Raw genomic sequence first — 21,479 nt, forward strand, 5'->3', positions numbered from 1 at the left:
TTAAGAAACAGGATCACAGGACTGTCACGAGTGTGTAACGTGAATGTTTGAGCGTTAGCCGCGGCGTGAGTGCAAAGGATTTTTGTATTCTTCTGGACTAGACTACTAGGCTTTCCTGCAATGTTCTAGCGCATGTGTTGCAACATGCCTCACCTTGCGCATCATACCCCCTTCGTCACAGTCTCGCCGGATTCCTTGTGACATATAGTATATACAGTGCCGCTGCCGGCCACAGCAGTGTACTGGCTCACTGCCATGTTCTCCGCAAGTATAGCGGTGGAACGGCTTTAGTTACATTCTCTCCACTCTATCAATACAAGCTGCATTCGATTCAGCCGTCGTTCAGTGCACCGCCTGCACCGGTTCACGGTGCACTGCGCTCAAGCCCTCGACTAAGCGCCGCCTGCACTTCCACCCTCGATTGAGCTAGGTGCAATCTTGGTGCCGCTGTGGTGCTCGGAACCGCGGAAGCAGCTATAGCTAGGGGGTGCAAGAGTGGTGTGCGTGTGCAGACAACGCTGCTAACGCGCTGCAGCTGCACCACGGAACTAGGTCTGCACCGCGCCGGCACCAGTGGCAGTATTGCACTAATGGTGCCCTGAACCAGCACTGACTCGAATGCAGCCACAGTAATCACAGCGTGACACGCCGTACTCCATCTCCAATCTCTCTACCCTTCGACTCTGAGTGGCGACCGGGGTGTCCCCCTCGCCCCCGTAGACTCCAACCATCTCTCCATCTCCCATCTTTCCCGCCCCTCTTCATCTTCTCCCTAAAAGTGGAGAGATTATTTTCTCTCTCCACTTTACCACCTGCTGACCGAGGCAGGTGCGCCGCGGACGGCGACGACGCCGACAACGCGAAACTCAGGAACGAGCTAAGAAGAGCTAACGCTCTAAAGAAAAAAAACCGAATAAGGGCAGCTAGGCATAGAAAGAGAGCCGTTGATTTTGGAAATATTTGTTGAAACCAATAATGACTTGATTAACTAAGAGTAAAGATTTTATTACTGAAAGGTGCGTTAAATATTGTATCAATTATATGCGCCTAATACAAGCAACTTTTGCGCACCATCACCACTTTTGCCACTAGTTAATCAGCTGTCTTTCGTTACTCCCACTATTTAATCAGTTGCCTCAGCTGCCTGTCGAGCGCTTACCACCATATCACATTGCGTGTAAGTGTTGCGGGTATTTTGCCATTTTTTTGCCAAGCACAAATTTAGAGCATCCTGATCTCGTAAAGGAGTTTACCGCCGTCAAAACAGGGCACTGAAAATCTCACAGGATTGAGAGAAAGGCATATCCCTGTCACACGGTAATCCTTGAATGTCCTTCTTCCGGCAAGGGTGCCAAAGGAACAAAATCTGAAAGGAGAGCGACGCAGCTACATGTCGTGCAGCACTCACAAATTACAAATTTAAAGTTCCAAAATTTAACCGGAGTGTTTTACTCATTGCATGAGCTTATGAAACATAATTTAATTCTTTTTCAGCAGTACCGTCCACTTCTGACGTCAGCAGCAACAGACCACGTTTATTGTCCTGGTCCTCACAGCCCCTAACTCTTATAGGCATACATAATTGCGTCTTATATGACCTGACAGAGATGCAAACCTGTGCTATAAAATTGGCGCTTTCTTTAACAGGGCTGATGTACATCCATGGACATTATAAACTGCTTTGACTTTCTTTCGTCATCTTTTGTCTTCTTATGTGCATGCTGTCTATATCTGTATGGTATACCTGCTATCACAGCTTCTCGAAGTGTGCTGAGGCTTCGAAGGGCTCGGCCTGCCACATTCAGCTCCAAGGTTCCTATAGCGGGAAAGCAGCGACATTTACGCCGTATATATAGATGTATAACGAGCGCCTTTGATCAAAAGGTCCTGATTCTAAAAAAAAAAATCCTTTGAAGGGGCTCGTGCGGCAATGGTGTCGATTATCTCGGTGCCAAACAAGCTCCAGATAAAAAAACTCAGTTCTGGTATATGCGCATGACCTTATACAGGGTGGTGAAAATAAATCGCAGCTGCGAAGAGTATCTTGCTTGCTATTTAGCAAATAACCACACATACGCTAAGCCTCGTTTGTAGATGTTTTCAGAGCGGCAGTGTCTTTTAGCGCGTTTTTAGAAATAACCCGCCATTTAGCACTCTACGACAACCTCGCGACAGTGCTACTTTCATGCGGCTGCTTTTCCAAAAGTATGTGTTTAGCCTGGTTGGCTCATGTGCTTTGCTGGATCGTCGGCTCGTTTGGCGAAGATATTAGTTCGATAACAGTATTAGTTGATAAAGACGACGATGTGCAATGCACAGCACGAGTGTATGTTGGAGTATAACATGAGGCGTGATTGGCTGTGGCGACAGCATATATTGTGCTCTTATGCAGTGCTCAGCGAAACCGATCTGTTCGCGCCGCCGCGGGTTCGAATCCCAGTAGCCGCAATATTAATTTTGTTTATTTATTTATGGTTTGGCAAAGGTTACCGTCAAAATAAAGCTTCACACAAACTCAGCGAGCCAGTTAGACTTCGTTAAGTAGCGCTGTCACACAAAACAGCCACAGTTGCCTGTTCGAGCCTGACCGGAGCTCTGAGCGATAGTTTATAGGACGGTGAGGGCGGAGGAAGACGGGCGTAGATGGGGTGTAGCGTTGCAAAACTTTGGCGAGATGTTGTTTAACTGTACAAGTGGCGACATGGACATTTAAGAAAAGTGTTTTCAAATGCCTACCTGCTTCTAGGGGATAGCTGGAGGAGGTGTGCGCAAGTCAGCAATGGGCATGCGCTCAGCATCGCTATTTTTAAGAGCGTTAGCTCTTGGGAGAGGGGAGCATAGCCTCCCACCCGCCCCCCGTTTTGTGCAACGTGGGCCCGTGCACACGGACTCACCACGTTTCGAGATTTCGTGGGGTCTGCTACCACCCTTGATCAAAACGCCATCTGTGGCTGCAACTACAAAACAGCACATCTCGCAATGAGACTTATAGCGCCATCTACAATAGCATTGTAGAAACAACCACCTGCCGCGTGCCAATGATGACGTCGCGGTCTAATATGGTGGACAGAGGTGGAACTATGTGAGTATGGCGTCAGGGGATGAAATGGCGGCATAGTTTCGGTTTCTCGAATCCAAAACGGCGGCCATCAAAATTGGTTGTGCCCTCTCATTCTTTCCCTCCCCCTCAGAAAAGCAATATCCTAAGACGGGTAGGAAAACTGCCCCGCTATATCTGTATACATTCATTCCGCTATATATACTCCGACAACAACGGGCACCCATCCGGGCACAGTTGTATACCGAATTTGGTAGGCAAATAAAACCCTACAAGTTGTGGTATACAAATAAAACCCCAATCAAATAATAGGTAAACATTGTATACATGCAATTACTAATTGAAGCGTTACCATATCGCACCGCAAGTCAAATTCTCGGCCCATCTTGACCACCCAAACGAAGCAAATTCCGTTTGGGGCGTATCTTGACGGGGTGCAACTCGACAATGGGTAGACGTGCAATGTAATTTATCTGATGGATGCCGCCAGGCGGCGTGCGTGCAAGCGTAGCCGAGCATGGTGGCAATCCACCCCGTTCCAAAGGGCATTACATTCCGTTTCTCGAAACGAGCGGCACGTTCTTCTTCGCTTTCTTCATTTAGTAAACCAAACCGCTAACGCTCGTTACTTCAACGTCTTCCAGACGGTGGCGGCCTTTTTGTAATTTCAGCTTAGTCATCTATATCTTCTTTTACGAGAGGTGCAGGCGATACACCGGATGCACACAAACTGTGCCGTTTCTTGAATGAAGCATGCGCGCCCACAAATGGCGCGGCTCAAGAGGCCTGCTAAACTTTAGGGGACTAAATACAGAATGCTTCCGGACGTGATGTAAAATATAGCCGACGCGTGTGTGTCTTGAGCAGACAGCTTAGTTATAGACATGATGCCAAAGAGGAGGGAAGTCGTGAAACAATCCTGCAAGTATGCGTCACAGTCCACTCGCTATTTTTCTGCAAAATACGCCTCCGCAAGTGCTATAGCATGTAAGTCGCGTGCAAATGAAGCGCAGATGCAGACCGTGGTTCACATCTGTATCATTACAGGGCAAACTGCACTAGCCTCAGGACTTCCATGGCTGTTAGCGTTTCGGCACAAAACTGTACCGGCACCTAAGCCGTCACTGCGGAGCCGCCCTGTCATCTGCCATATGGCTACCTGACCATTAGCCGCATCTATTTTCCAGTTTCTTTTTTTTTCTGTGCGTAGTGCGATAGCCAGCCCCTAGCTACGTGTTACGAAAAAGGTGGTGAATGCGATGCAGGACAGCGGCGGTGCGGCACTTACACCAGTGGTGCACAGGACACAAAGACAGAGTGCACATCCCGCCCTCCAGCACTCTCACTCTCCCCCCCCCCCTTCCCCCCCCCCCCCCCATTTTGCCGCTGTTATACCCCTCATCAGCGGTCCCTGTCCCGACGAATTATACGAACACACTCCGCAGATCCTCTTCGTTTCTGGTCGAACTCTTCCAGCCCCCGCTGTATATAGAGTGCTCCGGGGTGCGCGAGCTTCTCCGCGCGCCCCAACTCGGCGGCAGTGTCCTCTTCGTTCGCACACAATCACTACCGGCGAACGTCAAATAATAAAAAAAGCAAAAAAAACGCCGCGCGGCTCAGTGGATTAAAAGCGCCTGACGTAATGCGTCCGCGCTCTCCTGCTTAACCAGCGCATCAAAGCAAACCGCGGCGACTGGGCTTGGCCGCGCGCTCTTTAGCCGCAAATCCAATGAGCCCCAATCGGCGAGTGTGTAATGGCGGCCTTTCGGCGCGCAAATCAGATAAGCGCCGTGGTCCGCGCGAGCACATATATGCGGAGGGTGGTCCTCGCCGCGACGCGAGCCAGATGGCTCACGTTACCCACCCCGGCAATGCGGTAAGCACTGCCGGCAAGCGCACCTGCAGGAACCGCGGGCCGGGAGTCCCGAGAAAAAGGCATGGAAGCCGCGTGCTTGAAAATTTAGTCATATTTCGGCCGGTGCGCATCAGGGACAAAATTTGTTCCACAGAGTAAGATTGTTGGATTCGAATTAATTTCGAATATTCTTTCTGTGCTTCTGCTTTGAAATTGCGAGACGTCACGTGGAGTAACCCTTACGAAAATTTCTTTAGACAGTCAATAGACTGTCCATACTCTTCTGTCTATAATGTCTATAAACTCTCTACAGACAAGCCCTGGAGAGCAGTCTATAGGCAATACAAATCCTATAGACAGTCTGTAGACAATCTGTAGATTTATGGCCATACAGTTTTAGTAGACTTTTGTCTGTAGACTATAGAGAAAAATATCCATAGGAAGGCCATAGAGTCTATAAGAAGTCTATAGACTGTCTATAGACCATTTTTTAAGGGGCACGGCTACAGCTTGACGACTGTCCACATCAAAACACCTTCCACATCAAAACATAATTCCAGCGAGTCACATAAGGTCGATGCTGAGATCAGAGAGAGCCGTTGCACAAATTATTTTGGTTAGTTTTGCTCCAGTATTAAAATATACGAATACTGTCGCGAACATAGCTGTCTTACAAATAAATAAACCATCTTATCGCAGTCAGCTGCCCACTGCATAATTCCTTTCACATGACAGTGCGTGAAAATTCTGTCTTGTACAGCCTGCTCGCGGCATGCCAGCAGAATAACACGAATTTAAGGAAAAAAAGTCAGTTCATGAATGTGGGATCAAAAATTCAGCCCAGCCATGTGATGTTCTAGCTGGAACTCTGCAGATGGATGCGCAAGCTTATTAGCCACTCGGGGCCACGCGTGAGGACCTGCAGGATCTAGTGTTCTTGTATATATGCTCAGTACATTACAGAAACTCTACGTGGACACACCTGTTTGCAGGCGTAGATCTGAAACAGTACAGGTGACAGGCATGAGGTTTGGACTCCGACATCCACGAAGGCCTCTGACAATTTGTTTATCTATACAATACTGCTAGCCTCAAGGCCAGGACGTAAGCAGGAGTCGGAGGTATGAAGTAAAGACAAAACAATTCCACAAATCGACAAAAACAACCGAGGAAATGCACGCGCGGATTGACTAAAATAGTGTCACAAAGTAGTGTAACAAGTAAGCTACACGTGGCTGTGTTCAAAGCGCTTGCATGTACAAATTAAGGCTTTCAACGAATTATTCTGTAGTTGGGCTTTTCACAATGTTGGAGTTCGAATGCGAGGCATTAACTCAGCCTAAAGAGATTTGTAAATGCACAGTAGCGTTCAAAGCTGCGATAACCTCTTCAAGTTGACTAACTCGATCCATGATGATGATAGCGGGCAGAAGATAATTTATTTTTGCTTCAGTTACATTCCAGTCGGATTGTTTTCAGCCTTGGTAATAATTTCTAGCGTCATTAGCCGGCACGTTACTAGTAATCCACATACCGCAGCAGACAATAATAATGAAAATGATTATGGTTAAGAAAATAGTTATAACTGCGCAGGTCACTCTGTCAACAGCCTATAAATAACTTTGTATCTTTTTTCCCTGTTATTTTTTTTTTCAATTCGAACAGTTGGCGTTGCTATATGCGTCTATTAGCGCACTCACATATCTTGGTATTTGAACGTTGTCATAATACAGTTGACACGTTGTGGTTTGTTTTACTAAAGCCACTATAAAGGCAGTACTGCGCTATTTAAAGACCTCTGTAACCTCTTCATTTTTTTTTTTTCACAAAGATCTCTCATGCTTGATCTCTCATGTAGCTCACTTTTGATGCGCAAACTGCGGTCTGTCGGCAACCATGAAATCCCCCGCTTACGCAGTCCGCAAACGAAAATCCTCATACGCAAAACTAGAAGTGCTTAAATAATTTTATCTCGTCATTATTAAGGTGGTAATAGACTTAGTTTAGTAATCCTGGGTGCTGACTATGCTGACTAGATTTAGTCCTGTGTCGGTGTCAAAATGCGCTATCAGCAACGCATTCTAGCTGCATATCGGCTACTTACGGCATTTTTGACCCCGAATACTTTTCGCATAGAGTTACGCTGCCAGTATGCAGCTGCCACCTGGACTTGTAGCTGCCCATGTGACGTAGGCGCATGCGCAGGTTCTTCCACTCTTTGCGCATGCGCGCAGTACCCATTCATAACTGCGCATGACGTGGGCCGTAAAGCTAGCGTAAAAGTCTCGGTCCATAAAACTACCTACTCTTCAAGCAACGATATAGTGCAATCAACTTATCTTTCGCGAGTTGAAAAATTTGCGAATGCGGCTGAAATCGCCGTTAAGGAATATTTTGCGGGGCGCTAAATTTCGCGAAGCAGCAGTGGAAGTCCCCTTAGTGCCCCTTTCTTCTACTAAAAATGGCTTCACGCTACTATGCTCCGCTTATACAACAGAAAATGGAGCGAGCACAAACTGCAGTTGGCGTAAGACCAGACGTCATGATCACCATCAAAGCGACATCGCCCGCTGCAGCGAATAAGTGAATGAACTACCGAGGAGCGCAAAGACGCTGTGAAAGACGGACACCCTATGCCATGTATTATGAAATAAATGCTTTTCAGTGACAAAAAGAATGTGCCGTTTGGTGATTCTTTTGTTCTGGCGAATTATAAGTAGACATTTTGCCCAAATGATTCGTGCGAACAGTTTGCCGCCAGTTGTGCGAGGTCCGCGAAAACCGCGAAAATCAATCGTTTACAAGCATATATGGTAAGTCGTTCACTGATAAGAACTCCCCTATGTGAACGAACGATTATTGAGTAGCATTGAAAACGACGTTTCTTTCCAAGCTAAGACTTAAACAAAGCCGTTTATTGAAGACTGAATGTGTAAAAATCAACTATGATAATGAGATGAAACAATAAAGCATTTCTTTCCTTGGCTCATGTCCTTTATGCCGGGAATTTGATGTGCGTATTTAAAGCCGAGACAATCTCTTTATTGGGACCACAAATCGAGTTTAGGCGAGGTAAGTCGCCAAAAGTTTACATCCATAATTTTGCAAAAAACACAAAAGTTTAGATACAGAATGCTAAAACTACGGGTAGTTCTCGAAACCACGGATATACGCAAGCTGTGTCAGCGGGTCTTGTGTATATGAATTAAGAGAGTTTCAGTGACCTTGGTAAACTTTCAAATAGATAGCAGTGTGCGCCACTGAAACGTCATTTAAAGAAAGAGAAATTCTGAAAATAAACTCAGTCTTAGTCATTTAACTTTTGTTGCGAAAATCGCAAACTTAACTTTTTGGTCGGGCAACTACTGCAAAGGTTTTTCTCAGGTAAAAATGGCGCTGGTAAAGTTTCATCGTTAATAAATGTATTCCCCACTGATTTTTTACCTATAAAAACAACAGTATCTATTTGTCTGCAAGCACAGTATAATACTAAAGTAAGCTCTGCATTTCATTTCAGTGTGAAAAGCGCGAGATCTAATTTTTCGAGCGACGAAACAGTCATATCATGTCGCGCGGGCGCCGAGAACCCTCCCATTTATACAACCTCGCGGCAGTGTAAACACGACATTAATTCTCAAATTAGGGCCCCGCTTTCTTTCAGTTTAAAGAGAAATTAACACCGTCCGATGGAAATCCACCGCAACGAGGCTTTTATTTTTATTTTCCTCCAACCATCCATCGCCCAGCAGCACAAAGGACTATCCATGCAAGCGTGCCGTCTCCCTTGTCGCTAATGCTAAGCGAACCGATCGACAGGTTTTATCAAACACGCTGCTTATCTGCCTTTTACCGGCCAGGGAGCTCCGACGAACTCATCAAATTGCTTGCCGAGTGGAACGGAGCGGGCAAGAACGCCCCGAAGCACCGCGGCAGGGCTACCTCGCGACCGACCATAATTACTTCACTGCACTTCATTAAAGATGTTTAGCGTGCGCTTTAAAACAAGCGCGCGGAAGAAAATCGAAGCCGCCCTAATCGAAACCCGAGCGCCGCGGCTAAATATATCTGCGGGCCTCGTCGCCGGGCGATTGATGCGCCTGATCGCGCTTCCGAGGAGAAAACCGCGCGGCGCCGCAGCAGAAAGAAGCGCCATTTCGGAAGAAACGAGGAAAACGCGGGAAAGGTAAGGGGAAAAAAATACGCGCGGAAAGTTGCGCGCGCGCGCGGGAGCGCGCTCGGGGGGTTCTCGAACCGCCACCAGTCGGATCGTCGGAAAACGTGACGTTGCCACGCCTCCCGACCAATGGGAACGGTGCGAAGGGAGCACCGGTAACCACCCCTGGCTTTCCTTCCCCCGCGCCGCGCCAGCTGTCCGCTGAGGATCGAAGCGGAGCACTCCGCAGCGAGGCGTGGCGATGGCGCGCGCGCGCAGAAGCCGCCCCCACTCGACGACTGGCGGAGAACGCGCTTCGCGCTCGCCGCCGCTTCGCCAGATCGGGCTTCGCACACGTACGCACGTCGCTGGCCGAGCGGCGGCTGTCAGCGCGGCTGCAGCGGGCCACGTGACCTCCACGCGCTTCCTGGTGCGTGAGGAGGACGTAGGCCGTGTCCCGCCACGGTCTGAGGTTGAAGGCTGCAAGTCGACGGAGGCATCCTCCTGGAAGACGACCGCTCATTTCCAACGCCTCCAGCAGTAGAACCCGAACAGTGAAGTGTGTAAAAAAAAAAGTGTATGATGGACTTGAGCAATGCGAGCAACGGCGCTGTTGTCAGCAGAATCCGAAGATTCTCTTGATTTGACTTGGTCACATACGAGAACCTTCTGCATTGTGATGTTGACACATTAGACATTGCAAGGGCACGTCACCCATGCTACCTGGTCTCTTTAGGGAAAAAAATCTTTGGTGTAAGCGTTTTTGGAGCTAAGAGCTCGGTGCGATTCGGCGTACCGTTCTTGTTCGAACACACAATTGGAGTGCACAGTTCGCGCTCTGCTCGTACCGGACGACGGACATCGCCTTCAAGCACCTCGTCGTAGTGTGCACTGTTCCTGCACTGGCACTTGTCTCCTCACCCCTCAGAACAGTCCCTCTTCGACTGCTCACATCCCAGCAGAATGTTCTGATCGCCCCCTGTTGCTGGTGCCCGGGCAGCTCCTGGTTCGTCACCTTCCGTCATGGCCTGCACCGTTCACTCCGGCCTGCACCGACTGCGCGTCCAGGCAACCCGGGGACGCTGAGCCGCTGCTGCAGCTGCACTTAGGGCGTTGCTCTTCGGCGCCCAGGCCGCAATGAGCGCAGTTTCCAACGCCGCCCTCCAGCAACAGCAGCGCTGCGCGACGGACATGAGCGCCCAAGCGGCCCAGGTCGTCACGTCCGTGAGTTAAAAGCACTTTTTAATAATAATAATAATAATAATAATAATAATAATAATAATAATAATAATAATAATAATAATAATAATAATAATAATAATAATAATAATAATAATAATTGGTTTTTGGGGAAAGGAAATGGTGCAGTATCTGTCTCATGCAACGTTGGACACCTGAACCGCGCCGTAAGGGAAGGGATAAAGGAGGGATAATAATTGATAATAATTGGTTTTTGGTGGAAAGGAAATGGCGCAGTATCTGTCTCATATATCGTTGGACACCTGAACCTCGCCGTAAGGGAAGGGATAAAGGAGGGAGTGAAAGAAGAAAGGAAGAAAGAGGTGCCGTAGTGGAGGGCTCCGGAATGATTTCGACCACCTGGGGATCTTTAACGTGCACTGACATCGTACAGCGCACGGGCTCCTTAGCGTTTTTCCTCCATAAAAACGCAGCCGCCGCGGTCGGGTTCGAACCCGGGAACTCCGGATTAGTAGTCGAGCGCCCTAACCACTGAGCCACCGCGGCGGGCATAAAGGAGGGAGTGCTCCTGTTTTTTTTACTGCACATGTCACACGCCGCAGTACCTCACCCGCCAGTGAAAGCAACAAATGCAAACCAATACGCATCAACTGGTCGCTAAAGAACTTGTGGTTTACATAGGCGCAGAACAGGGCAGCCCAGTCGCTGTCAACGGCGGAAAGTGTATTCTTCGATGCACATGTGCACAGTATATAGCTAACATCTTCGGGAATGAACACCGCTGCGTTTCTCCTGAGAGCGTGTCGTGACGAAAACCTTCCCTAACCATTGTTCACCCTAACGCTCGCCTTCTCATCCGATTAGCGCAAGCATAAAGGGAAATATTTCTCATTTCGGACACTCAATGAGGAAAGCATAGGGTTTTCTGCTCTTCTTTTTTTTTTTGCATGTAGACTAATTGGACATACCCAGACAAAAATAAGAAAGGACGCTTCATCCCAATTGGTATAGTACCCTTTTTGTTTAGTTTGTTCTTGTCACACCACATGCAAGAAGCAAAGGCATGCAGTAAACCATTACGTGTGGCCGTGCTATCTTCTGTAAAAAATGCGTTGTCCAGCGCTCACAATTAGGGAAACCGTCGTGATGCGCTCCCATCCCGCTGCATTTTGCTTACTATTCTCAGAGCTCATTTAATTGCTTTTATTTTTTTTTTCTAATGTATAGATCAATCGTGAGGGCGCTCTGCGCAATATAGCTCGACGGCGCACCATACGACAAAGGCGCCGGTTCTCGTCCATATCCATACTTTCGTTATCTTCGTGTATTTGGAGGTGACATTCAAAATCCTTCGATGCGCAGCTTCGTCCCGTCAAGGCTCCCATAGTGGCCAATGGAAAGCCTGAAATGGTCCTTCGCCATGAGATTGACGACATGCGTTTTTCGGCAGTGTCTTTCGGATGGTGCGCGCAAATATACGCTGCTTGCGTATACCACTGTTGCCCACGGGCTCGTGGTATAATGTCACTCGGGATGCAGAAACGGTGCAGCCTTTTAATGATCTTCTCCTCTCACCATCCGCCTAAATAAGTCGTCGAAGAAAACAATTCAGGAAACACTTTGTAGAGGCTCTTGTCGCGGCCGGGACCACTCACTCCTTGGCTGGAGCCCTTCCAGGTTCCTCGCCAACACAGCTTCAGCGCGGCAGGTGGAGCCAAGAGCAAGGTCATGTGCGCCTTGCAGCGGCATGTGGCCATGCGCATGCTGTCCATGCGCATGTGGAGCGATGGAATGCGATGTGATCGTTACAGCTACAGAAAAGAGCAAGTAACGCATGTGAAGTCTCCAGCATAGCGCGTTCCAGTACTCTGCCGAAGCAGCACTGACACATATAGTTGTCTTCACAGACGCAAACCCTTCTTCGCCTTCGGCAAGCCACGATGATGACTGTGCATGTATGGGCTGGGCATGGGTTTTGGAAGGCTCTTCTATTGGTTGATCACAGAGAGCCGAAGCCCTCACCAGCAGGTATGACGTCCTGATGAGAACAAAGGACTCTTTCCCAGCAGAAGTTTGCGAAACGGAAGATTAAAGATTACGCTCGCGTCGAGCACTCTAAAACCGTAGACATTTCCTTGGCGACTTTAAGGCAGGCTCAAGCACCAAGGAGAAACACTATACCACTGATTCAAAGGGCATATATGGTATCGATTGACCGATACCACTGGATCAACCGACAGCACAGCAACACCATTGGAAGCCTATTTTTCACCCTGTGAGCGGTCAGAATCAAAATTGAGCCTCCCGAAAAATTTCGAATCCCCTCTGATACGGCAAGGAGGGCCCATAGTATTCCAGTGCCGTCATGCACGAAGTACGAGAGCGACAGCAAGACATTCAAGCCAGAGTTATACAGGGTGTTTCACCTAAGATTTTACGTAATATTTCAAAATAGACCTTTTGAGTTAGTAGATAGCTTTTTTTTTTCGGCATAGCATTGTCAGCGGTGTAGTACATCAGATAAAATCTAAAACAGGCTAACTAGCAGGCTGGTTGACTGCTATTCAATATTTAGGACGGCAGACGTGTAGGCAAGTTGGTGTAGTCCTGTGTCGTCACCTCCTGTGTCTGCCGCGGCGTATAGCTACTGTTGAATATCTTTTTTTGACTATGCGTTTTTATGGAGGAAAAACGCTAAGGCGCCCGTGTGCTGTGCGATGTCAGTGCTCGTTAAAGATCCCCAGGTGGTCGAAATTATTCCGGAGCCCTCCACTACGGCACCTCCTTCTTCCCTTCTTCTTTCACTCCCTCCCTTGTCCCTTCCCTTACGGCGCGGTTCAGGTGTCCAATGATATATGAGACAGATACTGCGCCATTTCCTTTCCCCCAAAACCAATTATTATTACTGTTAGGCTCCTTAATTATTGAGAGGCGTGTAGCCCACCGTAAGTAATATTCATATCAGTTTTTAGAACTTCGAAAACGCAGTTACCCTCGGGGCTGTGGCCCAACGAATTTTGGCGACATCGCGCTAAAATACATGCGGTTTCGAGTAGCTCGCAGGCAAAGCAACCTCTCCAGGGCACGTAACTCGTCGAAATAGCTAAATTTTAATTGTTGGGCCGCAGCGCCGATTGAGGGCGACAGAATTTTCAAAATTATAAAAACTGATATGGATATTACTTACGATAGGCAACATGCCTCTCAATAATTACGGAACCTAACAGTAATAGTTAAAAAGTTAGTTATTCAATATTAGTTCACCGGCCTGCTAGTTAGCACGTCTTGGCCGTATACTTATGTACTACACCAGCGACAGTGCTTTGCCGAAGAAAGTGCTCTTCTAACTGAAAAAGCCTATGTGTAAAAATTGTGTGAAGTCTTAGGTGAAACACCGGGTACATGTCACGCTTCTCATGGTTGGAGTGTGTTCTTCGTCTGCCTCTTGTTTTTCCTGCCGAAAATTGTGCATTCGAAGTTGAGCCCTGAAGAATCCAAGTGGTATTTTCGTAAGTGGGAGGATATTAGCATCTATAAAAGGACTGTGTCGAATGGCGGTGACTATATAAGTCTTAGCAGTTCAATGTGAGCACAGGTACGTAGGAGTATATATCGTAGATTTCCTTCGGGAGAATTAAACGAAATCAATAAGTATAATCAGCATAGCTGTGCAATTCAGGGACGTCTATTCAAATTAAAGGCTTGGGAGAATCGCCTTTGAAGCTGACACCTCAGCGGATTCGCCTCCGCAGGGGTGATTCCTACCGATAGACGAGGAGCCGTGCATGTAGACCGGAGAAACAGTAGAAATTTAGTCGAGTTACTTCAGCTCGTATTGAAAAGCGATGTTAACGTGCATAAATATAAATAAAATGGCCAAACTAAGTAAGGAGTGACAATCTATGTTTGAGATATGTGAATGAATAAAATAAGGATGAGGCATTGTCTGCTCTGCGTAATGTGAAGCCTTCAGTATACGAAGGCTAAGAGCACATTGTTTGGCGCTTATGGCGAACGAAAGGCCAGACGTCAGCAGTCAAGTCGCTCGTTTAACGGTTCGCCTACGAATGGTATCTCTGATTCTGCAACGCAAAAAAAGTTTTGTCACAGTTTCAGTTCATACACATTAACCGAAAAAGGCTGTTATAATGTTATGGATTCAAGCTTAAAACTGCATGAAACAAATCTGTGACAGAGTGAGCGGTAAAAGTAATGGCGTAGACCCCCGAAAGGGAGACGTTCATGAAAGTTCATACTTCCGTAGTGTGAAACACTGAGTAAATTTTGTCGTCTGCGATGGCTTATATAGTTCTGATAAGAACCTGTTCTCTTTGACAGAAATGTTGCACGTATCCTATGGTGGGTAAGTAACGCATGTTATAGGTATTTGCGGTGGTTTAAAAGCATGTTGATTTTTAGCGTGACGTTGCATGGAAAAAAAGAAGCATGTTTCTGAACTCTCAGCTCAATGCTTCTTACCTTGCAGCGGCATGACATAGGAAACGACATTAAGTGGACGACCATGCTGTTTGCCAAATATATTTAGAGATTCGGAATGATGCACGATTAAGGACACAGGAGTGGAAACAAGACAGCACAGAGGAGGAGTCATTGTGTCATATAGCATTAGCGATTACCCCATCCATGCAGTGCCGCTTGCGTACTTAAACACTCTTGGCTTGGTTGACTTATCTACGAAACCGAATGACAGTAAGGACGCAAATTTGATAATTCCAGCAATATAGAAAAATTGAATATAGATCATTGGGCCTAGTTTGCGTTGTGGATGCTTTTGATTCAGTTCACAACAATACATATGACACGCTCTCTCGCGCTGAACATTGAGTTGAGAGTGCCGTTGTGTATGTCGCAAGGGAATGCTGACATATACGTATGTATATATGACGTCAAGCAGGCAAGCCAAAATGTGACTTGGTGCTCTAAATGAGCGAAATAGTTATCGCATCTGCTAACTCCGTGTCATGTTCTTTTGAACCTCAGCCCCCTTCCCTTCCTCCCTGTTTTCTTCCTGCAGGATGGTAAAATGCTGTACAGATATTCTTACAGTATAGATATTCTCGTGCGGACAGTGACGAAAAACCGAAAGACTAATGAACGCAAACTGCTAACTGGGAGAACTTGTACCCATAAGGAAACTCGACGGCGGCGATACTGAGACCATGGCGCGCGCATCGGTATGGGGACGGGTCGGTGTTTGCGACACTGGATCTCGGAGTCCATCTTTTGAGCGCACTGTACTACGGACATGTGTAGCAACGTGCAAAATGGCTGTGGATTAAGATTTTTTGACACGAAAAAGAAAAAAAGAATTGCACATTATAATTCAGACAGAAGTAGGCGGTAGGGAGCCTGATGGGTGGATGACGTTAGGAAGTTTGCGGGGATAACGTGACCACATCTGGCGTTACAGGGTTAATTGGGCGTCAGTGCAAAGGAGGCCACTGTTCAGCAGTGGAGGTATACCTGCTCAAAGGCGACTACGGTGATGATCTAGGCTACAGCTTAGCATGTTGAATGCAGCTGAACAAGGCGAATGGGGGGGGGGGGGGGGGGGGGGAGCAATGCTTCGGAGCTGATCATGCGCACTGGGGAGCTGCCGGTTGCTTTGGGTACATAAACACATGTATAGGCGGAGTGCTGTTCCAAAGATCGTCTCGTTGAATAGACAGGGTGGGATGTAAAGCCGCTAACTGTGACCCGACAGCTATAGTCATTTGGCCCCGTAAGGGAGCGGTGAAAGATGTTTATTTTTGTTATTATTGCAACATCAACTTCACCCGGTTGCGGTTGCGCATGCTCCGTTACCGGCTCAACGCGAGCTATATACGCACCCGGCCATATACGTATACGTCTCTGACTTAGCGGCCATACGTGAAAAGCTGATTTTACAAAAAGCTTATCATTTAATGTGACGCAGTGTGGGCAAAATGGCTGTGACTCCACCAGTACGCGACCAAAAAAAAAAACACATGTCAATAAAATTTGCTTCAAGCAGTAACAGTTGGATGCAGCCTTGCGGAAGTCAAGGAAAGGAAGGGGGCAACTATAGGTGCAAGCAGAAATTAGACGGTACATATAAAAACAAGTAACAACAGCGAATATATTTGTGGCCGGATTAAGAAGACGGTACACGGACTGACAATGGGCGAATAGTATTGGGTAGTGCTCGTATGATAAGACTTATATAAATATAAGTATCCCCTTACCCTAATCACACCGTGTACCTTTGCTTCCGTTGCCTAGACATATATATACACACACACACAACAGAGCAGCGTTCGCCCACCGAGAAACGGAGGAAACAGGCGCCGGTGTGGCTCATGTTTATTCAAGCAACATTCGCCGCAGGCGTTCGCGCTACAAATGCCGCTCGCGAATCTTGGCAGTCAGCCGAGCGTGCAACACCGCGCAGGGCAGTCAGTGCACTTGCGTCGCGTGCGCGTATGCGCGCAAGCGACGCATTTCAATCTGATTCTCGGCGCCGCTACCATATACTATACGGCGCTGGACAACACCCCTGTAAAAGCTGCAGGGCGCGGGTCGCAACTTCGGACAGTGCTGCACCCATTTACCGCGCCCCGGCCGAGGCTGTTGTGTGGGGACGCGCACCGCGTTGTCGCCCGCAAGATGGTCGCCACATGCAGCGAATGCACGTGGCTTGCTGCTATAGGTCGCCGTCAGCGGGAAACGGTGTCTGCATTTTAAGCACAGTCCGCCGCCCCTCAAGCGGCTCGTTTGCTACGCAGAGCTCGTTTCAGTCGCTGGCCTGTGACGCTGCATCGTTGCGCGTTCCATGGCCGTGGGAAATGCGCGCGAGCGGTATATATACCCGCCTTTCGTGCTCTCGGACGGTCCATAGGAGCGGTTCGCGAGGTAGCCGATATCGTCGCGCTGCTGACGATCGCAGCACAAAACGCACGCTTTGGGCCTCGGTGGCTCAGTGGTTAGGGCGCTCGGCTACTGATCCGGAGTTCCCGGGTTCGAACCCGACCGCGGCGGCTGCGTTTTTATGGAGGAAAAACGCTAAGCCGCCCGTGCGCTGTGCGATGTCAGTGCACGTTAAAGATCCCCAGGTGGTCGAAATTATGCCGGAGCCCTCCACTACGGCACGTCTTTCTTCCTTTCGTCCTTCACTCTCTCCTCTATCCATTCCCTTACGGCGCGGTTCATGTGTCCGCCGATGTGTGAGACAGATACTGCGCCCTTTCCTTTCCCCAAAAACCAGTTTTCAATTTTTTTTAACACCCGCCGCGGTGGCTCAGTGGTTAGGCTGCTCGACTACTGATCCGGAGTTCCCGGGTTCGAACCCGACCGCGGCGGCTGCGTTTTTATGGAGGAAAAACGCTAAGGCGCCCGTGTGCTGTGCGATGCCAGTGCACGTTAAAGATCCCCAGGTGGTCGAAAATATTCCGGAGTCCTCCACTACGGCACCTCTTTCTTCCTTTCTTCTTTCGCTCCCTCCTTTATCTCTTCCCTTACGGCGCGGTTCAGGTGTCCAACGATATATGAGACAGATACTGCGCCATTTCCTTTCCCCCAAAACCAATTATAAACAATTTTTTTAACCAATAAGGAAGCTAACATGTGGACAACGGCATCTGGAAGAGATGCAGCTGCACCCCACCTAGTAAGTTGCACTGACTAAAAGAAATGTTTGGTTAAACCATTGCAATTTCAAGAAAGCGCAAAAATTAAAAATTTGACTAGTTGAATAAAAGTTGTGCAGTCGTTAAAATTGCGAACTTCCATAAAGTTGTTTTTGACTGATAAGATATAAGTTTTGTCACTGCATGACGCAAATGACAATTTTGTGGCCAGTCAACGCAGCGTGTACCTTTCAGTGTCTACTACAGAGGGTCAAAACCTAATATATATCTGCAGTTTGTGCCTGGGAGTTATAACTTCTGAGCTCGCCCCTTCCCCCTTTGTCCTTTGTCCTTTTCTTAGCGTGGGGAAAAAGCGCTCATTTTTCGATCCTTTAGGCACGGTTGCTCTTAGATATGAGGTCGAGAAGTACTTTCGGAATTCAGTAAAAGATGTGACATCAAGCAGTGTTTATGAAAATAAAGGATTGGTGCTTGGCGCCAACTGACACGTTTGCGTGGAATTAAATAAACATGGGTAATACAACCTGTTGAAAAACTGCCAATGCACTGTGTAAATCGTAGAATTGGTTAACAGAAAGCTATAAGCAAATAAAACTGTCATAGTTTTTTTTTTTTTTTTGCTCAGACCAACATAAACGTCACACTCAGTGCTTTATGCATAACTTTGCGCATACATAATTTTCATGTGGAAAGCTATGACAGCAAGGGAAATCAAAATCCGATCGAAGGGGGCTTTTACTCCAAGTCCGTATAGTGCAGACATTATGTATACCAATAAATGTGTGCCCTAAAACGATCAAGCAGCGCGGCTATCTCACACACTCTCATTTGACTTTATACAAAATGTTAACTTGTGTGTTTGGTTCTTAAGAGCGCCTCGTGGGTTGTCAGCTATAATTATTATAAAAAGACACACTTTTCTTGTCGGCTGCAGCTTGAAGGTGGACATTCCCTTTCCTGCACTTTTTTCTTTTCCGGAGAGTTTGTACTTATGCCAGCGAGAAGTCCATATATACGTACAACATATGTCAGAAGTAAAGAACCTGAGGGTTTTGCTCCATGCAGAAGGGCTCTTGTTGGATCTGCGCAAGTCCCAACTTTTGGGGCGGAGAAGACGAAAGCTTATATCGCCTTCAAAAGGTTTGGCATGTCGACAACGCGCAGCGAGCCACACAATATGACTCTGAAGGAAACCCTTCTAACTACGGATTTATTTTTATAAAACCTGCATACATTCGGGCCGGGTGATTGAATAATCGGTTTAACTGCAAGCTTAGCTTAGTGAAAATCTCGCATATAAGTGCTTTAGGAGGGGCATGTGAAAACTGAGTCGCTGTCAGTGAACGAAAAAAAAAAGGTGCTGTGGATCCTTCAAGAAGCAGGCGTCCAATTTATGTACACTGAGTTTTTCACCACTAAGACAGCGTCATGACTTCGGATAGCCGCTGCTGCATCTTGTCAAAAAAAAGTTGGGGGAAAACTTCCTTCTTCGACGCTCAGTACTGTAGCAAGCAACGAATCACACTAAAGAGGCGATAACCTTCAGCCTGACTGCCGCTTTCCAAACAGCACGCAATATCCGGCGTTACTTGTAAACAGTACTTGCGCGCTCTTTGATCGCATCGTTCCCTGAGATGACCTGGAAACTTAAAGCCACGTGAGGCAGGTCCTGGGGGAAAGGCGACCTGCAACAAGCTCTGGAAACAGGCAAAAGCAACAGGCAACTCCGCTAGGGCCACGTAGTAGCTCCCTGCAGCGAACGCGAGTAATCAGGAGCCACGGGACAAGTTGAGGCTCGTCACAGAGATGGGGAAAGAGGGGGGATGCAACCCTTTTCTAATTAATGGAGCCTCCGAAGAACGACCCGCGCCGAGCAAGGTCGGTGGGCGCAGCGGGGACCTCTTGTAATTAGTGTCCGGATCGCCTTGCGCAGTGGACGCGGCTCAACCGTCGCCAGGGTCCGGTGACAAGCGTCGCTTTCCCCAATTCCCTACGGGTGCGCCTCCGTGCGGCAACGTGACGTCCTTGCGCGACATGTGAGCACTCTGCCACGCGCGGACGCACGTTCGCGTGTATGGCTGGACGTTGCACCAACGACTCGACCAACGCGGGATTAAGCTTGGAACATACAAGCTTAAGCTATAAAGCGTGCACGTATGCATGGAAGCAAATATATTTTATGACGCAAACTGTCCTCCTTTAGAACGGAATGCATAATAATAATAATAATAATAATAATAATAATAATAATAATAATAATAATAATAATAATAATAATAATAATAATAATAATAATAATAATAATAATAATAATAATAATAATAATAATAATAATAATAATAATAATAATAATAATAATAATAATAATAATTGGTTTTTGGGGAAAGGAAATGACGCAGTATCTGTCTCATGTGCCGTTGGACACCTGAACCGCGCCGTAAGGGAAGGGATAAAGGAGGGAGTGAAAGAAGAAAGGAAGAGAGCTGTGCCGTAGTGGAGGGCTCCGGCATAATTTCGGCCACCTGGGGATCTTTAACGTGCACTGACATCGCACAGCACACGGGCGCCTTAGCGTTTTTCCTCCATAAAAACGCAGCCGCCGCGGTCGGGTTCGAACCCAGGAACTCCGGATCAGTAGTCGAGCGCCCTAACCACTGAGCCACCGCGCCGAGTAACGGAATGCATGCAAGCTCAGCTTTTTGGAGATCACTTTTAAATGATAGCCGCCACTGTGGCTGAGTGGTTACGGCGCTCGGCTGCTGGCCCGAAAGACGCGGGTTCGATCCCGGCCGCGGCGGTCGAATTTCGATGGAGGATAAATTCCAGAGACCCGTGTACTGTGCGATGTCAGTGCACGTTAAAGAACACCAGGTGGTCGAAATTTCCGGAGACCTTCACTACGGCGTCTCGCATAGCCTGAGTCGCTTTGGGACGTTAAACCCTCATAAACCATAAAACAAACTTTTAAATGCGAGGGAACTGTGGAATGTTGTAAGACACTGATACGAAGATATTGAAAAAAAAACGGTCTAATCTTCCGTGGGTAGCGAAATTCTGCTTTTAATGTTTGTCCTGCACTTTCACGGTGAGCGTTTATAACAACTAAAAGCTGAAAACTATGCATACAAGCGCCCCTTGGAGGGATCTGTGTATACATTGACTGTTATGGTGCAATTTTACCATATGCGAAAAAGTGCGTTCATAAACAACCTCCTACTGAAAAAAAAATGCGCCTGTCCAGAACTACTAATGTATGTCTAGCTATAAAAAATTCCGGCTATACGAAGACCGGATAGCCTATGCCAGGTGTTTATTAAGTTATCATTAGGTATAAAACAAAAATAAGAAGAACTGATTAGGTAATTTAATAACTAATTGTCTTTTGCTTGCACTCATTCACGTAAGCAATGTTCGCCTTACAGTACGATCCATCTGCGCAAACCAATCGACTTATCTTTCGCGAGTTCTGAAAGAAAAACCTCCGAGCCTCCTTACAGAGTTGCAAACAAGTTGGCGTTTTGAACAGGTCGTACCGTAACCGCCGAATGTGTGATGAGGTTTCGTTTACAATCATTTCGAAGGTCG

General features: G+C 47.4%; 1 protein-coding gene across 1 annotated transcript in view; it reads left to right on the top strand.

The window, feature by feature from the left end:
• Window positions 1-9,307: 9,307 nt before the first annotated feature.
• The window catches only part of fuss (SKI family transcriptional corepressor fussel), a 53,370-nt gene continuing 41,198 nt past the window's right edge, over window positions 9,308-21,479 (top strand). Inside the window, exon 1 of the mRNA XM_077651319.1 lies at window positions 9,308-10,290. Within this exon, the coding sequence (XP_077507445.1) occupies window positions 10,204-10,290 (87 nt within the window). The 5' untranslated portion in view covers window positions 9,308-10,203. The remainder of the gene's footprint in view (window positions 10,291-21,479) is intronic.

This window comes from Amblyomma americanum, chromosome 2 (assembly GCF_052857255.1).
Source record: "Amblyomma americanum isolate KBUSLIRL-KWMA chromosome 2, ASM5285725v1, whole genome shotgun sequence".
Lineage (NCBI taxonomy): Eukaryota > Metazoa > Arthropoda > Arachnida > Ixodida > Ixodidae > Amblyomma > Amblyomma americanum.